The 21,917-nt window shown below is 42.6% G+C and overlaps 1 protein-coding gene across 1 annotated transcript in view; it reads left to right on the top strand.

The window, feature by feature from the left end:
• Positions 1 to 1,228: 1,228 nt before the first annotated feature.
• Positions 1,229 to 21,917, top strand: part of SYNE1 (spectrin repeat containing nuclear envelope protein 1) — a 595,717-nt gene continuing 575,028 nt past the window's right edge. The window contains exons 1-2 of the mRNA XM_040350885.1: positions 1,229 to 1,530; positions 18,281 to 18,342. Of these exons, the coding sequence (XP_040206819.1) occupies positions 1,452 to 1,530; positions 18,281 to 18,342 (141 nt within the window). The 5' untranslated portion in view covers positions 1,229 to 1,451. The remainder of the gene's footprint in view (positions 1,531 to 18,280; positions 18,343 to 21,917) is intronic.

Here is a 21,917-nt window from a genome sequence, read left to right as displayed (position 1 = left end):
CCACTTTAAGTAAAAAAAAAATATGGAAACGGATTGGTTACTATGCAGAGCTGCACCAGATTTTCACCAGAAAACACCAGAAAAACACCAGAAAAGCACCAGAAAATAAAACTAACATTGGGTCTTTCAGAAATATATATATATATATATATATATATATATATATATATATATATATATATATATCAAATGTTATTAATTTTATTTATATATATATATTTTATATATATATATATATATATATATATATATATATATATATATATATATATATATATATATACACACAGTAATATATGAATAATAAAAAAAAAATATATATATAAATATATACACACATACACACACACAGTAATATATGAATAATAAAAACATAAATAAATATATATATATATATATATATATATATATATAATTTTATTAATTTTATATATATATATCAAATTTTATTAATTGTATTTATATATTTATATATATATATATATATATATATATATATATATATATATACACAGTAATATATGAATAATAAAATATATATATATATATATATATATATATATATATATATATATTTTTATTATTCATATATTACTGTGTGTATGTATATATATATATATATATATATATATATATATATATATATATATATATATATATATATATAAATATATAAATAAAATTATATATATATATATATATATATATATATATATATATTTATTTTATTATTCATATATTGCTCTGTGTGTGTTTGTGTATGTGTGTGTGTGTGTGTGTGTATGTGTATGTGTGTATATATATTTATATATATATATATATATATATATATATATATATATATATATATATATATATATATATATACTGTATATATATATATATATTTTTTTATTCATATATTACTGTGTGTGTGTGTGTATGTATATATATATATATATATATATATATATATATATATATATATATATATATATATATATATAGTACTATGTGTATATTGGGTCATTCAGAATAGCGCTATATTGATTTGTGTAGGACTGAGAAGTGAAAACCTATAGCTCCTACCTCCTATGACATCCCCTCCATACACTACAAGCAGCATCATCTGATGTGTGCAGAAAATTGCTTGCTTCAGCGTAACAGCTTGTTTTCCTTGGGCTGTCCTGAGCTCAGGATAGATGAACTAGGTTGCTGACATCACACTGATTCCTCCGAACGGATTGGCTGTCCTTTGGGAAGATGGAATTGCACATCAGGAAGACACAATGGTGGCAGGGATGGAGCAGAGATCACTATGACAGAACAGCTGCCTGCCAGTAACCCTGTGGATGGGATTCATATGATAAAACTGAATCACACACTGGAACATGCTTTGTGGGATTAATGGCTTTTTGTAAGGACAAGGGACGCAGAGCTGCTGAGATCTTCCTAGATTGGGGTGGGCTAGCATGGCTTTGTACAGAGAAGTTGGTACCCGGAAGGTTACTTCGGTGAATTTAGTTACAGGATTTTTTCAGTATCTCCGGGGTAAGTCAGCCTAATACTTCTAATCATTGTTTTTATTATCTAATGAATCTCTGTTATGTTCTGTGCTTGGTAATTAAAGTAGGATGTAGTAGTTATTACACAGTGGGGTAGATTGGCAAACAGCTGTACAGCTCCATTCCACACAATTTTTCTTTTCATTATTTTATTTTTTTTACCTTTTGCAACGTATGTATTTTGTCAGTTGTACGCCGTTTGCCACAAGGGATCTGCTGTTGCGGTTGGAAGTTGTATTTATAAATTCTTGTGCAGATTAAACTTCCTGGGAGGCAGCTAAGGACTTCATGGTGTCCTTAGATAGCGCCGGTTATTTATGTCATGTGTACATAATTAACATGAACACATTCTTGTAAACAGGGGCGGACTGACAACTCATGGGGCCCCCCGGGCAATAGGAGATTATGGGGCCCCCAGAAATAGGAGATTATGGGGCCCCCGGGCAATAGGAGATTGTGGGGCCCCCAGCAATAGGAGATTATGGGGCCCCCGGGCAATAGGAGATTATGGGGCCCCCAGCAATAGGAGATTATGAGATTATTGTGCCCCCGGGCAATAGGAGATTGTGGGGCCCCCAGCAATAGGAGATTATGGGGCCCCCGGGCAATAGGAGATTATGGGGCCCCCAGCAATAGGAGATTATTGTGCCCCCGGGCAATAGGAGATGATGGGGCTCCCGGGCAATGAGGAGATTATGGGGCCCCCAGAAATAGGAGATTATGGGCCCCCCGGGGCAATAGGAGATTATGGGGCTCCCGGGCAATGAGGAGATTATGGGGCTCCCAGGCAATAGGAGATTATGGGGCTCCCGGGCAATGAGTAGATTATGGGGCCCCCAGAAATAGGAGATTATGGGGCCCCCGGGCAATAGGAGATTATGGGGCCACACAGTATATACACACACATACAGTATCCATACACAGACACAATATACACACACAGTATACATACACACAGAATACACATACACACACTGAAAAGTTACTGGAGAGGCGGGGAAGCTATAATATTGGGATTTTGAAAAAAAAACCCACAGATTTTGACATACTGTCCCTGGTTTTACTGAGGCTGGCAACCCTGATGGGGCCCTCGGGCAGTGCCCGAATGGTCAATTTGCCCCTGCTTGTAGATTATTCACATAATGCACATTTGCAACAGTGTATATTGTATACAAGTCTTCGTACTCATTGTCAGTGTCTGTCTTGAAAGACATCTTCAGGTGTGAATAAAGTGTGCTCATGCAAGACTGATATCTCACATAGTAGTACTTTCGCATACACCCGTCTGAGGTCCATTTTTACCCACACAGAGTGTTCCGTGCATCACCATGCAGGCAACCCCATTTACGTCAATTAGGATGCAGCAGTTGCACAGACCTAGCTGCTCCCCCCAATCTGACAGCCGTGCAGATGCGGGTGTACAGCCAGGAACGTCCTGTCTGCATTCAGAGCTGTACCCTCGCATAGCTGTCGAATTGGGAGCAGCAACTGTGTCCATGCAATGGCTGCATCCCCATTGACATGAGAATGCTTGCATGCGAATGCACGGAACACCCGTGCATCCCAATCTGGGAAAACACGGCCCTCGCATTGGGTACACGCTTTAGTACGCCCGTGTAAATTAAGCCTTAGCGTGCCTAAGGGAATCGCTGACATAAAACTCAACATACATATTACAATCTGGTTGTACAATCTCCTTTGGATCTTTTATAGCACAAGGGTCTGCCTGATTGGATAGTTCTTATTTCACATAGGGAGAGATTTACTAAAATGGGAGCATGCATGATCTGGTGTAGCTCTGCATAGAAACCAATCAGCTTCCAGGTTTGAGGCTGGGTTCACACTACTACACTACTTTCATCCTACTTTGCTCTGCTACATTGGTCCTACATTTATCCTACATTGGTCCTACATCCATCCTACTTTCATGAACAGGATACTACTTTGCTCCGACTTCAATGATATTCAATGGGCCTGAAGTAGGATCAATGTAGGACCAAAAGTAGTACAGGGAGCATTTTCAAAGTCGGACCGACTTGTGTAGGACGCTACAAGACGCTCTCATAGGGAAACATTGAACACAGAGCAAAGTAGGATGAAAGTAGTGTAGTAGTGTGAACCCAGCCTCAATGTCAAATCCTAATTGAACAAGCTGAAGTTTGAAGCTGATTGGCTAACATACACAGCTGCACCTGATTCAGAGTTTTCCAGTTTTAGTAAATCTCCCCCATAGCTTTGGTAAATCCAAAGTTGCTTGTGCAAAAAATGCACAGATTGTAATGTGTATGGTGACCCTAAGCAGGATGGCAGTGAATTAATGTAGAGCAAATGCTGGAACTGCAATCAGTGTTTCTCTATGTTGTCATTAGTGAGTGAAGCAGTGTAAATTCAGCAGTCTTTTACATTTAGGCCTCTTTCACACTCAGTAATGATCCGCCCCGTGCACCTCCGCTTGCTCAGCGGGGATCGCTCCGTTGATCCCCGCTGAGCCGGCGGATGACAGGGCGGTCCCCGCACACTGTGCAGGGACAGCCCTGTCTTTTCTCCGCTCCCCCCTATGGGGGGATCAGATGAACACGGACCATATGTCCGTGTTCATCCGATCCGCCAGACGGAAGGAAAAGTAGGTTTTTCCTCCGTCACACTTTGTCGGATCGGAGCGGGTCGGATGTCACCACTGACATCCGTGGCTCCATAGAGGAGCACGGAGCGCCCGTACAGGTCCGCAAAAAAACCTGACAGACGGACCTGAACGGGCGCTCAGTGTGAAAGAGCCCTTAAAGCGGTTCTCCACCCTAAAGTGAAGTCCAGCTGATCGGTATTTGCACCCACTTCCGGCCCGGCATTCACGGCAAAAGACGGGCATTGCGTCACATCCCGTCGCCCCCCCGTTGTGTGCTGGGAACACTCGACTTCCAGCACACAGCGGGAGCCAATTGGCGGGCGCGGCGCGACTCGCGCATGCGCCGTAGGGAACCGGGCAGTGAAGCCGCACTGGTTCCCTCAGCGTAGATGGAGGGGGGAGCAGCAGGGTGACGAGCGATCGCTCGTCATCTGCTGCGGACGCCGCTGGACTCCAGGACAGATAAGTGTCCTAATATTAAAAGTCAGCAGCTGCAGTATTTGTAGCTGCTGGCTTTTAATAATTTTTTTTGGCGGAACATCCGTTTTAAGTGAGTTCCACCCAAAAGGAGAAGCCCAGCTTGTTTGCCCCTCCTCCGCTGTCACATGTGACACATTTCCGGAGGAGTGGGGGGAGCGAGTACCTGGTTTTGTCAGCCGGAAGTTTTGGCTGATCCCCACTGAGCCGGCGGATGACAGGGCGGTCCCCGCACACTGTGCAGGGACCGCCCTGTCAGATCTCCATTCTCCCCTATGGGGGGATCGGTTGAACACGGACCGTCTGTCCATGTTCACCCATTCCAATCCGCAGACGGATTGAAAAATAGGGTTTTCCTCCATCTGCAGAATCGGAGGATTGCGGACCCGGATGAGATCGGGTGTCAGCAGATGTTCCCCCGCTGACACCCGCAATCTCATAGGGATCAATGTATGTCCCTTTTTCATCCGCAAACGGATGGATGGAAAAGCGGACATACGGTCCACATGTGTGAAAGAGCCGTAAAGGGCCTGGATGATAAATGATACAAGCCAACAGAAAGATTTTGCACCTATACTAATTCAATTAAAGTAATTAACCAAAAAGGCAATACAAGATGAAAAGGAGGGGGTTGGTTGTGTGTGGGGGGGGGGGGGGTATGAATCCCCTTGGGACACTTAGTTAACCCTGTGATCCCAGCAGTAGGCTGCTGCCAGAATAAAAGTAGCAACAGACAAGGCACGCATCTTCAGAGCGCAAATGTCAAAAAAAATCCTTTAAGCTTTAAATTGAGTTATGGGATTTTAGCCAAAGCTCGCAGAATAGCTGGTCATTTCTTATATCATTTTTTGGCTGAACATCTCGCAAAACAAGGCCGCTGTTGTTTTATCAAGGACAGTTATGTAATGTCTTTAACAAGAATTGGTATGTAAAACAATGACTATTTTGTCCAGCAAGTGTTCCAATTTTCTGTTCTCCCATAAAGAAATACGGCTAAGGAAAATCACTTGACTACCACCACTTCATTATTTAGGCTGAGCACTGAGGCCAGCAAGAAAATCAATAGTCACGTCAGGGCGAGATAAAGCTTTATACACAAGGTTAGAAGGGCACTTCCTTCTCTACTGGAACTCTGTGCTGTTTATACAAGTCACCGGCGATTGTACGGGTTTATCCATCCTCTTATTTTTGTTGGAAGTGAAGCTGCACTGCAGAACTCAGATTGTAGGAAGAAAGTCTAATAACCAATTTATTAATACAATGGAATATAAATTAGTTCAGGACCAGTGGCGATCCTGACCTCCCGGGGGCCCTAAGCAAAATTCTGCTAAGGGGCCCTCTACCTGAGGTAAGTATTTCATAATGCGCTAGTATGCGGTGTATACTAGCTCATTATGCCTTTTGCCTTACAGGTGACAAAAATAAATAAATTCTGGGACTATACAACCGCTTTAAACATATAACAAGCTTTTTAACGCCTATTTGCTACCCCCTGCACACCAATAACTCAGCTGCCGCTAAAATATCCACAATCAATATTTCTTGGTCTGAAAATAAACAAAAAGCCAACCTGTGCACTTACCGGAGTCTTTGGGAAAACGAGAGCTAAATAATAAAAATCATTCATTACAGAAATATTCCCTTTTCCCCATGATTCACGTCCTAGTAATTACCATCTGACCAGCCTAATAAAAACCACGATAAAACGAAGGTCAACTAGCAGCGAGAAGTGTTCATTTTCATTTCAATGTATTCATCTCTGGCTCCTAATGGCCTCATTTTCTCCCATGCACTTTAATAAATAGCATCTGAATTACAGGTTAAATAGCTACATTTAATTATTATTGCAATAATAATTACATTGTGCACTGTGCAGAGCCCTGAAACTGGTTTAACTTTTTCCCAGTTCAATTGCAGGGGAAGTTTCAGCAGCCTCCGGTGTTCTGCCGAATAAGTCCCCCCAAAGGATAAGGACCCCCCTATACTGCGCAGGCACGGCGCGTGGCTTGCCGTCTAGAGCTGACTCGTCTCAGCTCTACATGTTCGGCTATTTTCAGAGGCTCAGTTCAGGTTCGTACTGCGCAAGTGCCGCGCCGCGCAGTACAGGGGGGGGGGTCCTTATCTGCCGGGGGAATTTTTTCGACAGGACACGGTCAGCGTCAGACAGTAAAAATGAATAGCTCAGGGCGGGCGCTACCTGCTTACGTGTATTGAGAAGGACACGAGGGGGCCTCGAGTACATTGCGGGGCCCTACGCAGCTTGCGTAGTAAGCATATAGGGCTGATTGGCCCTGTTCAGGACACATCTTATATGAAAGTGACAGCTTTTATTACTTGGCCAACAAACACATTTGACTGGAGTGTAGCATGTTGTATATCTACTGTATGTTAATCTAGTCATAGACGGCTTAAATTTTGTCTAATTTCTGCTGATTTGGCTGAAATGTAAGTCATGGGTGGCCCTACAAGCAACACCTGACTCAACAATATCTATTTAAAAATCATCCAAGCCAAGTGGAAAATTGCTTGCCCAGCAGTGGCTGCATCCTACCAGATTCAGTGACTGTTAAAAGGTTAGTTCACCTAAACAAAAAAAACAAAAAACTGCCTGCGCTGGTAAGGGTCGCTTGTGGATAAAAACAATCAGTGCAACTTTGATCAAAGCTAAATAATGCCTTTGCTATAGGTGTAGGCCATACCACCCAAAGCATGTCTGAACTCATAAAGATGGCATAATCCCATTCTTGCTTGACAAAGGGGGCTGAGCCCCTGAAACACATTGCGCTTCGTTGTGACGTTGCGTGGTCTCTCTGTTTAGGTTTGGAAACAGGAATAACACTTTTTAGGCATCCAAGTTAAAGCACAATGAAAATGATTCTATAAACCTTCAAATGGTATAATTACATTATATGTTTAAAAAAAAAGCCGAATACAGAGAAAATCTGGTCATCATATTGCCATATGATAAATATAGAGCAAAGAATAAAACCACCACAAATTACAAATCTTTAGCACATAACAAGTGCATATATTGAAGGAATGAGCCTCAACATGTTTCAACTCCCAAGACGTATTCGTTTTCTTCAGGGGTAATCTGTTTCAAACTCTCAAGGAGTATTATTTTTCTTCAGGGGTAACGCGTTTCAACTCACAAGGAGTATGCATTTTCTTCATGGATTAAAAGTGGTAGGTTAATAATAGCAAAGTGTGGGTTAGGATGAGTGCGGTCACCAATCGCAACCCCAGGGGATAGATCTGGAACAGCACAAGGGATGCTTAAAGGTCCACACAAAAACCCAAATAATCAAAGCTTAATTATGTTGGCCCAAAAAAACTGGGAGTCAACCTATACAATGATTTTTGGGACAAGGCATTTCAAAGTCAATTGGCTCGATGAAGGAATTTTACATTGCTTGGTCTCTCTGAGTTAAATGGGATATGGCTGTAGACACTGACGGCCATCCATCCATCCATCATATGGGTCTGACTTGAGTGAACAGCAGCTGCCTGATCAGGCACTCAGGATCACCGTCTACACATTGCCTTTTCACCATTAGCTGTAACCTAGTTAAACTTCAACCTCTCAAAGTGTAAAGCCTCGTACACACGACCGAGGAACTCGACGGGCGAAACATATCGTTTTCCTCATCGAGTTCCTTGTTAGGCTGTCGAGGAACTCGACAAGGCAAGTTTCTCCATTCCCGTCGAGAAAATAGAGAACTTGCTCTCTTTTTGGCTCGTCGAGTTTCTGGACAGTTTCCTCGACGAAAATGTACACACAACCGGTTTCCTCGGCAAAAAAATATCTCCCAGCAAGAAACTCGGTCGTGTGTACGAGGCCTTAGTGTGTATATTTATTAAAGCGTTGGTCATTCACTTCACTAACTCATGCGCCCTGCTGCTGTTTTCTATGCAGGTAAAAACAAACAGTGAAGTTTTGACTAAAGTTGGATGTTGCCCTTGCTATAAGCATACCTCCCAACTGTCCCTGATTTTGAGGGACTGTCCCTGATTTGGAGCAATGTCCCTCTGTCCCTCATTCTCCTCATTTGTCCCTCATTTTGGTCTGATCTATACAGATGTATATAAAATGCACTTGTTATCTATCAAAAAGTGTTTCCCAGTGCTAAACCTTTCATCTGATTTCTAAATTGCTGCATTTGTAAATTCCAAAAGCCAATATAAAGGAATAGTAGTGGTAAAAAAAGCACTTGTGGGTTTAACCAATCTTATTTTTTTTGTACAATTCTCCTTTAATGGGGCGTGGCAAGGGGCGTGTCCTATGCCTACATACTTTTGCTGATAGGTGTCCCTCATACCCATCTCAGAAAGTTGGGAGGTATGTATAAGTGTAGGATACTTATGTAGCTTCCTAAGCCTATAAAAAAACTCCCAAAGATGGCATCATCCCATCCTAACAAAAAAGAAAATCCTCAGACAACTGGACTGGGCCTGATGATCACGGACCATCCAGGCTTTGAAGAAGGGGGTACGCCCCAGAAACGCGTCAGCCGTTCAGATGTCTGAAGTTCCACTGGCAGGTGTCGCGAGGCCCAGTCCAGTTGTCTGAAAAGCGCATATTTATGAGTGTCTTGTGAGTAGGACCATTGCTTTTTATTCTGTTTTAATAAAAAAAAATTTAAGTGGTAATGCACAAGGTCGGTGCGCCCTCCTTTTCTTTTTTGTTTCGTTTTAGCCATATGAACACCCTTTGTTCTGTGGAGGGCTGCAAGACTCCTGATTTTTGCCGTTAGACTACACTGCTGTACCCGGTTTGGCGAAACACTAGAGCGCAGGAGATTTTGTGTGTTTTTCGATCATCCCATCCTACCTTGTTTGTAGGACATTGCTAAGACACTCACAGTTGATCCAGTTTATACCTCTTTGTGCTTCAGGACCACTTTAAAAACGACGCTGTCTATGTCATGAAGAAGCAGTCTTTATACAGAAGCATGCTTTATAGCCCTGATTTACTAAAGGCATGATGCATGTCGGCATGTTTACTAAGGGAAGTTGGCTATGACTCCCTGTGGCTTCACAGCTGGCCTCAAAATGCACATGTGCAAGCCGTGCTCCGCTTTGTAAAACTGCAATGGGTAGCAGCGCTCAGGGTGTCTGCATAGAAAATCACTAGGAAGGTATATATAAAAAGAGAGAACAGCAAACACAAAATTATGTATACAGCAAGTGGGCAGTCCAAAAGACAAAGAGTCCAAAGACAAATTTTCCAGTCCATAAATTGTACTATGTAATTCGTGTGAATAGCTCTTCAAAGCCAATAAGGATTGCTGACAGGTACTCAGGGCAGCTCTTCTCAGGGTCGAAGCCAGCTCAGGATACACATGGAGAGAAAACAAACAGAAAAAGCGCCTCTGAGTGATCTGTTTTAATGTAATAGCAAATTAGTATATACAACACTTACATAGAGGTAAATTAAGCGATGTTTAGGACGGGACAGTAGCAATGTCCTAGCTGGTATAGGGTTCAGAGTCAAGAGGTGCATCCAGAAGTGTCCTCAAATCCAGGCTGCGATAGCCGCACAAAGCTGGGGAGAAACCGGCTGAGTCCGTTGATGGAAGTGGCGGCTGAACCGAAGACTCATGGACTGACGTTTGACGTCAGCTGAATAGGAAGAGAGCAGGGAACCACAACGCGTTTCAGAGAATGCGCAAGTTGGGAACAGAGCATGCGCTCTCCTTTGTGATTGGTTATGCATCCTTCTGGGATATGAGGTGTGGTGAATTTCCACTCAGGATCACCTAGGACAGTGGTCTTCAAACTGCGGCCCTTTACCTGCCTCCATCTGGCCCTTGGGACATTTTTCCTCCAACTGACACCAAGGATGAGGCACCATTTCTCCCAGTGACACCATTAATGGGACACTATTTCTCCCACTGGCACCATCGATAGGGCACTACTCTTCCTGCTGAGACCAATGATGGGGCACTATTCCTCCCGCTGACACCGCTAAAGGGGCACTATCGCTTCCATTGATACCAACCATGGTGCACTATTCCTCCCACTGACACCATGGACAGGGCACTATTCCTTCCATTGATACCAACCATGGGACACTATTCTTCCTGCTAAAACCAAAAATGTTAAAACTAATGATGGTGCAATTTTACTCCCACTGATGCCGGGACATTTTCTACTCACACTGGCCACAGTTCAGCCCCCGTAAAGTCCGAAGGACACTAAACTGGCCCTTTGTTTAAAAAGTTTGGAGACCCCTGACCTAGGAGATTCGAGCTGAAGTGAGAGTGAGTATTGTACTATGCATGTACATAACTTGACATTATAGATCAGTTATCAGTATCTAGAGTATTATAGAGATTATACTATTAGGTTTTCACTTTCATCTTTCTATCTCCACTATAAAATGAAACAGTAAAGGTATCAAGTTTTCAATGCCAGTGTTTCTGAATCTATGGGGGTTATTTACTAAAACTGGAGAGTGCAAAATCTAAAGCATCTCTTCATAGAAACCAATCAGCTTCCAGGTTTTATTGTCAAAGCCTAATTGAACAAGCTGAAGTTAGAAGCTGATTGGCTACCATGCACAGCTTCACCAGATTTCGAGTACACCAGCTTTAGTAAATCTCTCCCTATGTCTTGGTGTATATGTTTTTCTTGGATGTTTGTGAACAGGCAACTCTTAGCAGGGCAAAAAACGTGATGTGATCCATAGATTTAATTGTAGCATCTTGACTATAGTAAGTCAGATAAACCTCCAATTGCCATATTACCCAAAATATACCTTAACTTATAAATAACCAGGCGACATCCATTTTGGAGTAAAAATTGGCCACATGGCCATTTTATTAACAAATTAACCATAACAAATTAACCAACATCTTATTTCACGAAACAATTCTTCACAGATACAATTGCCAGCCTGTTGGAGATAATTGAAGGCATTGACCAAATTTCCTTCGTACCAGCGTGGCCATCCAAGATCCCAGTCGCAGTGCGCCGACTCAAGGACCATAGCACTCTGAACCTTCCCCACGCTGATACCCATCAACCGATTCCAGCTAAACCACGGTTAGCTGGCATCAACCGAGGATCCCATACCTTGATGGTTCCCCACTTATGCCAAATTGGTCAAAATATCTACTGCCTCCAAAGATCCCCAACCGCTAACCTGCACCCAAACACAACAAATTATATACAATCACAACATAATAAGGAGGGAGCTTCCTCTTCCAGTGCTGCCCCGCAACTGAATTACGGACCTTCCCCCAAGCCCCTCCTACCCTGGGAAAATATTAACTCCGGTCACCCCTCTAACCTGCAGTTGACACTCCCCTAATTTTAACCCTGTACTCGGTTCCCTGCTACATAGTCATGCCTGCCCTCTGCCTCATACTATGTATTTAGCTATAGGTTTCTCTTACTGTTCATTATAATATCTCTCACAAACCAGCAGTAAATCATTATGGCTGATTCTAAGTTTTTTAGTTTGAGAGCATTTCTTGCTCTGGGGTTACAGTTACTGGCTTCAAGGCTGTAGATTACATAACCAACTGGTACCAGATGTGTAATTCCCTACCTGATTACAATTTAAAGGGGTTGTAAAGGAAAAAAAATGTTTTCCCTAAATAGCTTCCTTTACCTTAGTACAGTCCTCCTTCACTTACCTCGTCCTTCGATTTTGCTTTTAAATGTCCTAATTTCTTCTGAGAAATCCTCATTCCCTGTTCTTCTGTCTGTAACTACACACCATAATGCAAGGCTTTCTCCCTGGTGTGGAGAGAGCCTCTTGAGGGGGGAGGGGGCGAGCAGGTGTGTCAGGACGCCCACTAACACACAGCTCCTTTCTCTATCTGCAAAGTAGAGAGTGTTCTGACACTCCTGCTCGCCCCCTCCCCCCTCAAGAGGAGGCTTTCTCCACACCAGGGAGAAAGTGTCGCATTACTGTGTGGAGTTACAGACAGACGAACAAGAAGTGAGGATTTCTCAGAAGAAATAAGGACATTTAAAAGCAAAATGGAAGGATGAGATAAGTGAAGGAGGACGGCACTAAGGTAAAGGAAGCTATTTAGGGGGAAAAAAATCCTTTACAACCCCTTTAATTTATTACCAACACATAAACTATACGATTATCCTTTATGTGCTTTGAAAAAAATATAGCATAAACTGAAATCCCCATGTTTAGGGTTCTTTTTCAGAACCTGTCACTATGAAGTGTTAGGCCTCGTACACACGAAACATCGTTTTCCTCAACAAGTTCCTTTCAGGCTTGTCGAGAATCTTGTCAAGCTTTCTTTGCGTACACACTGTCAAGACAAAATCTCGTTGTTCTCAAACGTGGTAACGTACAACACATACGACGGCACTGTAAAGGGGAAGTTCGATTCCACTGGCACAACCCTTGGGGCTGCTTTTGCTAATCTCATGTTACTGCGTGTTAACCTCCCTGGCGGTATGATTCTGTCTGGAATTACGTACCAAAAGCGGTACAATTATTTTGCAAGGAAATTTGGCCTTCTATACTGTAGGCCTGCAATTCTTAGGAATAACTCACTTAAATCTGACCAAGCAAGAGTCTGGTAGGCATCCCGGGTATGATTGTTTTATAAATTATAATATAATAAATAATTATAACAAATAATAATATAATTATAATAAAAATTATTCAATAATGTAATCAACTCAAAATCACAAAAAATTTGCTCAGTTGCAGAATTGTCGCTGTCATTACTCTATCTTTTTTATGACGAATTTCCCCACAAATCTCTATCGCTCAATTCTGCAAGTGATTATAATTTATTATCGCTGTTTTCTAGCTGCTCTAAAACCATTTTTGACATAAAGGAACACTTTTGGTTGCTATGGACAATCTACAGTTTGCAGGCAGAAAGAACAGTTTTTATTATATAAAAGTACATGTAGGGCACTGGGCAGACCACTAGGGACAAGGGGGGTGTGTATTTTTTTACATACAGTACTGTAATCTATAAGATTACAGTATACTGTATGTATTGTGTTTGTTTACTTTTTTGAATTTGGCGCCGTTCTCCACCCCCGTGCATCGTAATGTCGCAGGGAACGGAGATCCGCGGCACACGGGCACTGTGTGAATCGAGCGAAGACCCGCTCGCTCACACAGCGGGATGCATCGCTGGATCCAGGGACAAGGTAAGTAACTTACCAGGAGAAGGTAAGCCGTGCCGCTGCACGCTCTGCACATCTACCCCGAGCGTGACTTGGGGATACCGATTCTAGCTAAGGAGGTTAAGTAAAAGTTTGGTAAGAGACGATTTGCGCTTTTCAGTCTGTTACAGCGTGACAAATGTGCTATCTCCATTACGAACGCTACTTTTACTGAAGGTGCGCACCCGTCGCATACTTTATTCTGAGCATGCGTGGGTTTCTAAGCATACACACGAACATGTTTCTTGTCATAAACCAGTCTGACAAGAAACACAACGAGGAAATTGAGACTCCTGACGAGAAAAAAGAGAACTTGTTCTCATTTTTTCTCGTTGAGATCCACGGCTCTGCCACCAAGTTTCTTGATGGATTTTGTCGAGGAAAACGGTCATGTGTACGAGGCCTTATGGTCAACATCATGTTTGCAGAAGGCTGTTCAGTATTACATTGTATATCTCTCCTTTCTATCTCTTCTTATAAAGGAAATTCATGGGGGAACAAATTAATTATTTACCAACTCATTTCTCTTCATGGAAGACTTATTAATATTTCATAAGGAAAATACTCCAGTGCTGTAGACAACGTCTATGTGGGAGTGCAGTTGTGGGGAGATCTGTGAAGCCAGGTTTATTTTACCAACAAGGATGTCTGCATCTATTTCCTGTGGAGGGAAGGAAAGACATATCTCTGACAGCTTGCTCTGATGAGAGATTCATTTGTAGTATACAAACATATCCGTTATAGATGTTTTGCTATGTATGACCAGTTTTAAAAATCAGAGGTTACCAGCAATAGCTGAGATTAGAATCTTTAGGGCTGTGTCCATTTAAAGTGAACCTGTCATGGATTGGAAAGTATCTAAGGTAACAACTCTACTAAAGAGCAAAGCACTTTTTACTGTTAAAAAAAGCACTTTGTGATGCCCTTAGATACCTACGATCATCGTCAGTTCAGTGTCCTTGCTGAGCCTCTTTATTCTAGGCCCAGGCTATAAAAGGGCCCGTGACTCCTGTCCGGGTTTTGTTATGCCCTTCCTGGCATTAAAGGGGTTGTAAAGGATATTTTTTTTTAAAATAACAAACATGTTATACTTACCTACCTTGCACAGATTGGCCCCAAACCTGGTCTTCTTTGGTACCGCGGCGGCTGTCTCTGCTCCTCCCCACAAGAACTAACCCCCTTCATGGGAGCTCTCTCATGGGGGTTAGTTCTTGCGGGCGCGCTCCTGTGAGAGCCCCCCCCGGTGCGCAGTGTCATTGGATGTGATTGACAGCAGCGCAAGCCAATGGCTGCGCTGCTATCAATCCATCCACTCTAGCCAATCGGCCAAGAGCGGAGAAGAGGATGTTGGGGGGAGCGCAGCAGGTGAACGGGCTCAGGTAAGTAAAACGGGGGGCTGGGAGGACTGTAACTGTCAGATGTGTTTTCACCTTAATGCATAGGATGCGTTAAGGTGAAAAAACATGAACCTTTACAACCCCTTTAAAGTTTCGCTCATGCCATTCAAATGCCAGACTCTCTACTTGCTACTGCGGCACTATTACTTGACAGTTGATTAGCAATGGAAGGCTTTAGCACTATGGTGACTAGACTTATGGCCCGTACACACGATCCGAATATCGGACAAAAACTGTCGTCCGAGGAAGAATCGTACGATTTTCGGATCGTGTGTACACTACTTTCGAGAGCCGATCACGACAGGTTATCCAATATTATTTGATCGGACAAGCACAAAAATGTTCCTCGTACGATACCAGATACCAGATTACTGTACAGTTATACAGCTCACTGATTGGTTGCTAGAGGTTACCCACATCATCTCTTCACTGCAGAAGGGCAATATAAATATATATATGAATGCCGCCTTTATTTACATTTGAATGCCACCAGCCTCAGCTATTTACATATGAATGCCGCATGTATTCACATATGAATGGCGGTTATTTACATGTAAACACAGTGTCTGCAGGTGAGTCATCCATACACAACAATATGGCAGAGCTGGGCAGCATTAGTAGAAGCACTTCACACTGAGATATAAGGACACAGCACAGGTATATGCCCCTGGATCTGAGCGTGCTCAGGGGTGGACATCAGCATGCATGCTTTACCAAATACTGTACCTGCCTACAGTCGTATTCTGTGATTTAACGTGCATGGATGGCTGTACGCAACATCTGTGGCTCCCATGCTCCAAAATACGGCCACATGTTATGCTATATGGCCCAATACAACCGTGTGCATTTCCTGTTAAAAAAATTTCAAAGCAGTGATCACTAAACTGTGTCCGGGGGGCTGGGCGTTGCCCTATGCTTGCTTTTATCTGGCCCTTGGGGCACTATTCCTCCCACTGATACCAACAACTGGGCACAATTTTTTTCCTATTGACACCAAAAATTTGGCATATGTCCTTCCAATGACACCAACAATGGGGCCCAATGCTTCCCATTAACACCAATGATGAAGCTCTGTTCCACCCACTGACACCAACAGTTGGGCATACCGTATTTTTCGCCGTATAAGACGCTCCGGAATATAAGACGCACCCAATTTTAAAGGAGTAAAATGTAGAAAAAAAAGATTCTGAACCAAATACTGTAGTAAAATTTTTTCCAGTGCCCATGGAATGCAGTCTGACCATTGCCCATAGTACATGCAGAGTGACCATTGCCCATAGTAAATGCAGAGTGACCATTGCCCATGCAGAGTGACCATTGCCCATAGTACATGCAGAGTGACCATTGCCCATGCAGAGTGACCATTGCCCATAGTACATGCAGAGTGACCATTGCCCATAGTGAATGCAGAGTGACCATTGCCCATAGTGAATGCAGAGTGACCATTGCCCATAGTGAATGCAGAGTGACCATTGCCCATAGTGAATGCAGAGTGACCATTGCCCATAGTACATGCAGAGTGACCATTGCCCATAGTACATGCAGAGTGACCATTGCCCATAGTAAATGCAGAGTGACCATTGCCCATGCAGAGTGACCATTGCCCATAGTACATGCAGAGTGACCATTGCCCATGCAGAGTGACCATTGCCCATAGTACATGCAGAGTGACCATTGCCCATAGTGAATGCAGAGTGACCATTGCCCATAGTGAATGCAGAGTGACCATTGCCCATAGTGAATGCAGAGTGACCATTGCCCATAGTGAATGCAGAGTGACCATTGCCCATAGTACATGCAGAGTGAGAGATGCCACAAATGCAGCCTTACCTTACCTTGCTCTTCCACCTAGCAGATGACAGAGCAGCCCGAGCCAGCCAGCCGGAAGATCGCCCGGCGAACAGGGGGGTTTGGAAGGTTTATCCCCTGCTCTCTTGCCTCTCTTCCAGAGGTTGCGGTGGAGGAGATGCGATCGGTGGCAGGGGGCGGAGCCAGCGGCGGTGTGGGGCAGTGTCATACCACCTAGCAGAAGACAGAGCAGCCCGAGCCAGCCAGCCGGAAGATCGCCCGGCGAACAGGGGGGTTTGGAAAGTCTGTCCCCCGCTCTCCTGCCTCTCTTCCAGAGGTTCCGGCGGGAGGAGATGCGAGCGGTGACAGGGGGCGGAGCCAGCGGCGGCGTGGGGCAGTGTCATACCGTATATTCGGATTATAAGACGCAGGGACTTTTTCCCCCATATCTCTGGGGGAAAAAAGTGCGTCTTATACGCCGAAAAATACGGTATGTCCTCCCACTGACACCAATGAAGGGTTTCAATTCCTCCTAATGACACCAACGATGGGGCACAATTTTTATCACTGATACCAATGATGAGGCATTGCTTACTCCCACTTACACCAGGACATTTTCTATTCCCACTGGCCTCAGTCTGAAGGACAGTATACTGGTTCTTTGTTTAGAAAGTTTGGAGACCCCTGATTTAAAGAACAAATTTGACAAATTCTCTATCAAAAGCAGCCATAGCCAGAAAAAAAGTTACCATTCTGCTCTGTGTATACCATTTATATACTATGAACCCGAAATAAACATGATCACATAAAAACAGTGATTCCAGATGACACAATACACTTATAATCAGGGCTTTTTTCAGGGGGAACTCAGTTCCACCACCTCTGGCTCAGACCCTTTGGTGCCTGCTCACCACAATCACTTGTAAACACAGAAGTCTGGTTTTTGTGTTTACAAGTGACAGCTTTGTAACCCCCTGAACTCTGCACTCTGTATGTAATGCAATTCTGGTATTTAATGCCCCTTTAAGACCCTTCTACTGTTTGTGAAATCTGAACGGGTCGTGGTTGAGTTCATGCACCTATTTTCTGAGAAAAAAAGCTCTGCTTATAATACAGGAGAGTAATTCAGTTTTTTTCCTTACGGAGCACTATTCTATGTTTTATGTGTAATCATTTATAAAGTATTGGCTTATGCACATTTTCAGAAACATTGTTTGTTCTAAGGCTGAATCTGTGCTTTATTGACACCATGTCAGTTGCTGTACTAACTCAGTATTATTTTTCTTCCACAGATGAACAAGAAGCAGTACAAAAGAGAACCTTCACAAAATGGATCAATTCACATTTGGCTAAGGTGAACCTCTATGTACATTGATACTACATTAGCATCCTCAGTACTCTATTTTTAAAAGTCATATTTATCTTAGTTTTAAACTGCTCTAAGTATTATTAATATGATATATTTGTGTAAAGTAGAAATGCAGTGTCTTTGGGACAGGAAATGAAGTACTCGGTAGAAATGCAATGTTCTTATCACTTCCCGTGAGCTGGAAAGACAGCAAAAAATAATTGTATCTTTCTTTTGCAACATTTTTGAAGTCCAGCTTGGTTGGCAACTATGGCTCCATGTGGAAGTGAATTAGGCCCCTTCCACAAGGGGCGGACTCTGCTAGGAATCCGCCCACTCAGCAGGAAATCTGTCTGCTGATCCCCGCCAAGCAGGCGGATGGCTGGTCCGTCTCCGCTCTGCAGACATAGATACAGCCTACTCTCCTCTATGGGCAGTCGGATGTAAATGGACCGCCTGTCCATTTACACCCAAATGCCATCCAATCCGATCCGCTAGACAGATGGTGAACAATATATTTTTATCGGATTGGATGCTTGTGGGTGTAAACAAACACATGTCCATTTACATTAACCCCTTTATAGACCATAATGGAGGGTCCGATCGGTCCACCTGAAAAACTGACAGGCAAACCCGATCAGTCCACTTGTGTGAAAATTACCAGGTGAAAATAAAAGGGGAGAGACAGAAAAAGGGAAATAAATACAGCCACCTCATATTAGGACGAGCTTTGTCTCGCAAAATGAGCAGAAGTCAAGCTAATGGGGTATGCAGTGCCGCATTTGGCCAGAGCTGCGGGGGCGCTGGTGATACTCCGGCGCCCCCCACCTCTGGTCTTATGCGGTATTGCATGCTATAGAACTCAGTGCGGAACAAATTATCTTTGTTTCCTTTGACTTCTATGGGGAAACTTGCTTTGATATGCGATTGCTTTGGATTACAAGCATTCTCCTGGAACGGATTATGCTCGTAATCCAAGGTTCCACTGTACATTAAAGTAAGTCTGCCAGTCAGATTTTTATGTTTATAATGTTAAAGTATAACTAAAGCTAAAATTCTTGTTTTAGTTTTAGTTAACGTGACGAGGGATTAGAACAACTGTCCGGTTTTTATTGGTGCCTGTGTTCCCGTTAGGGAGATTCACTCTCTATTTGTCCTTTTTATTGTTATTGCCAAAAGTGAAAGAAAATCCCAAATTTTGGGTTGTCACCAGAACAGAAATAGAGGAGAAATCTTCTAATGGGGACACTAGTTCTTATGACCATGTTGACAACTAGGGATTCCCTTACTTTGAGAAGTGAAGGGAAATCTACCCAATGGGCTACAGATGTAAAAAAAAAACAACAGGGGTTATATGCCTCCCTTAGGCCGGCCATAGATGGATGCTTGAGCAGAACGCAGCCAAATTACAATCTGTCTATGAGCAGGCTGGTTGTACTGAACTCAATCCAGCCTGTTGTTTTTTTTCCACCCAATTGCTGCCAGTGGCGATAGCCAGTGATGATTGTTGTATTCTATCTATGGGGGAGGCTCCCCGCGTTCCCCACTGGCAAAACACAATAGTGCTGCAGGAGGGATTCCCCCATCATCCCAATTGGGGATCCAAGCAATTTTCTTTCCTTCAACCTCTTGGTTGAAGGAGAGAAAATTGGCTAATGTATAGCTTACCGTACTCTATAAATATTTAAATAAGCCTTTATTTCTACTTTAACTCATCCAAGCCTTAGATTCTTATCAGCCCATCTTGCCAGCAATTTAGGCCCTGATAAAGAAGTGCCATTAAACCACAAAAACACTTTGGCTTGTTCTTATGATATTTTACTTTCAAAAGATTTTTATTTTGAAAAGATACAAACAATCAGCAAAGACAAGAGAGAGACAGGATTGCAAATCTCAAATCCAGTACAATCAGAGCATAAATCATACAGACAAAATCAGAACAACTATCATGGTGAATTGCATTTTCATACAAGACAAAACATACATAAAAAGAAGAATCACCATAAAAGGAATCACACAATCAGGCGTCTATATCACTCACACCCCTAAAGGGATCTGACTGTGTGAGCGACCAGAGGACCAAGCTAACATGTGTCGACTAGAACAACGACTGCCCTGGATTCGTAGAACCCCTCAACAAAACAAGAGAAAAAGAAGAAGAACAGACCAGAAAAAGAAGATAAAGAAAAAGAGACAAGAGAAAAGAGATCCTCCGTCGGAACGCCCATAGTGGTTCAAGAAATTACATCTTCTCCCGAGGTTAACTGCTGCCTACAAATGTGGCCCAGGGATCCCAAGTCTCCTCAAACTGTTGGAAAGTATCTAATAAGAAGCTCACCAATTTTTCTTGTGACATAATCCAAGAAATTTTGTGTTTGGCAGCTCGAAGAGAAACCCTAGGAAGCTTCCAGGATTTCGCTATAGTAAGCTTGACTCCCAAAAGAATGTAAAATATAAGTTTCTGGACATATTTTGAAATCTTAGGGATTCGGAAATTTAGGAGAGCTATAGAAGGAGACTTCGGAACCCTGACCCCCGTAACCTTAAAGATCATATGAAAAATCTTATTCCAGAAATCTCTAATCCTAGGGCAGTCCCACCAGACATGTAACATCGTGCCTTCCATTTGACAACCCCGAAAACAAAGAGGAGACACTGAAGGAAAAATCCTTGAGAGTCTCGACGGGGTCAAATACCACCTAGTAAAAATTTTAAGGCAAGCTTCCGAGAGGGAAGTATTAAGAATACCTTTATAGGATCGAAAGAAGGCTGAGTGCCAGGTATTCAAGTTCCAGTCCTCCTGCAAAATGTAAGTTTCACATCAAAATGGGCAAGTGACGAATAGATAATCGAGACCCCACCCCTCTTACTTATGATATTTTACAATGAGTATTTGACCTGGCACTCCTGTTTTTTGTTCTGTGCCTCTCAGATTTCACAGAGGACTCTTGTGCCCATGTTCTGCCAACCAGAGCCCTTATGCACTTTAATATAGTTTATATCTTGACTGTTAGATCAAGATACATCTGGATCCAATGCCACCAATTTCCATCTCTTAAAGGTCTTTATTTCTGTCTGTGATACGATTAGGGAGTTTTTCCTTCACGTTCTGTTCGTATGACACCATATATAATGGGGATTGTTGGCTGTCACTTGGACTGGAAGACAGAAACAACAATATAAACATTGTCAGACTTTCTAACCTGTCCCAATATAGTGATTTTGGTCTTTATTTTCTTGTATTTCCTTGTAAAAAGTTAACATACTGTATTGTGGTAAGGCTAACATGTAGGGTGTCAGGAAATTGTTCATCTTTTGAAATAAACTGTTTCTGCATTCAAGTAAACTTCTAATCAAGGCTATTTATTATTGAACATGATTAGTGTATAGTGATTACCTAAACCAGATTGTAAAAAAAAATGATGTATAGCTACCATTCTGGAAGGCTACATAGTTACAAAGTTTCATGGTTACATAGTCAGTCTGGTGGAGAAAAAGCAACAAGTCCATCCAGTTCAACCAATAGAAGGGGACATTTTTTTATACAATCCTATATACACAATCCTATACCCACAGTTGTT

The sequence above is a fragment of the Rana temporaria genome, chromosome 4 (genome assembly GCF_905171775.1).
Source record: "Rana temporaria chromosome 4, aRanTem1.1, whole genome shotgun sequence".
NCBI classification, from domain to species: Eukaryota; Metazoa; Chordata; class Amphibia; order Anura; family Ranidae; genus Rana; species Rana temporaria.
This window is presented reverse-complemented; position numbering and strand designations above follow the sequence as displayed.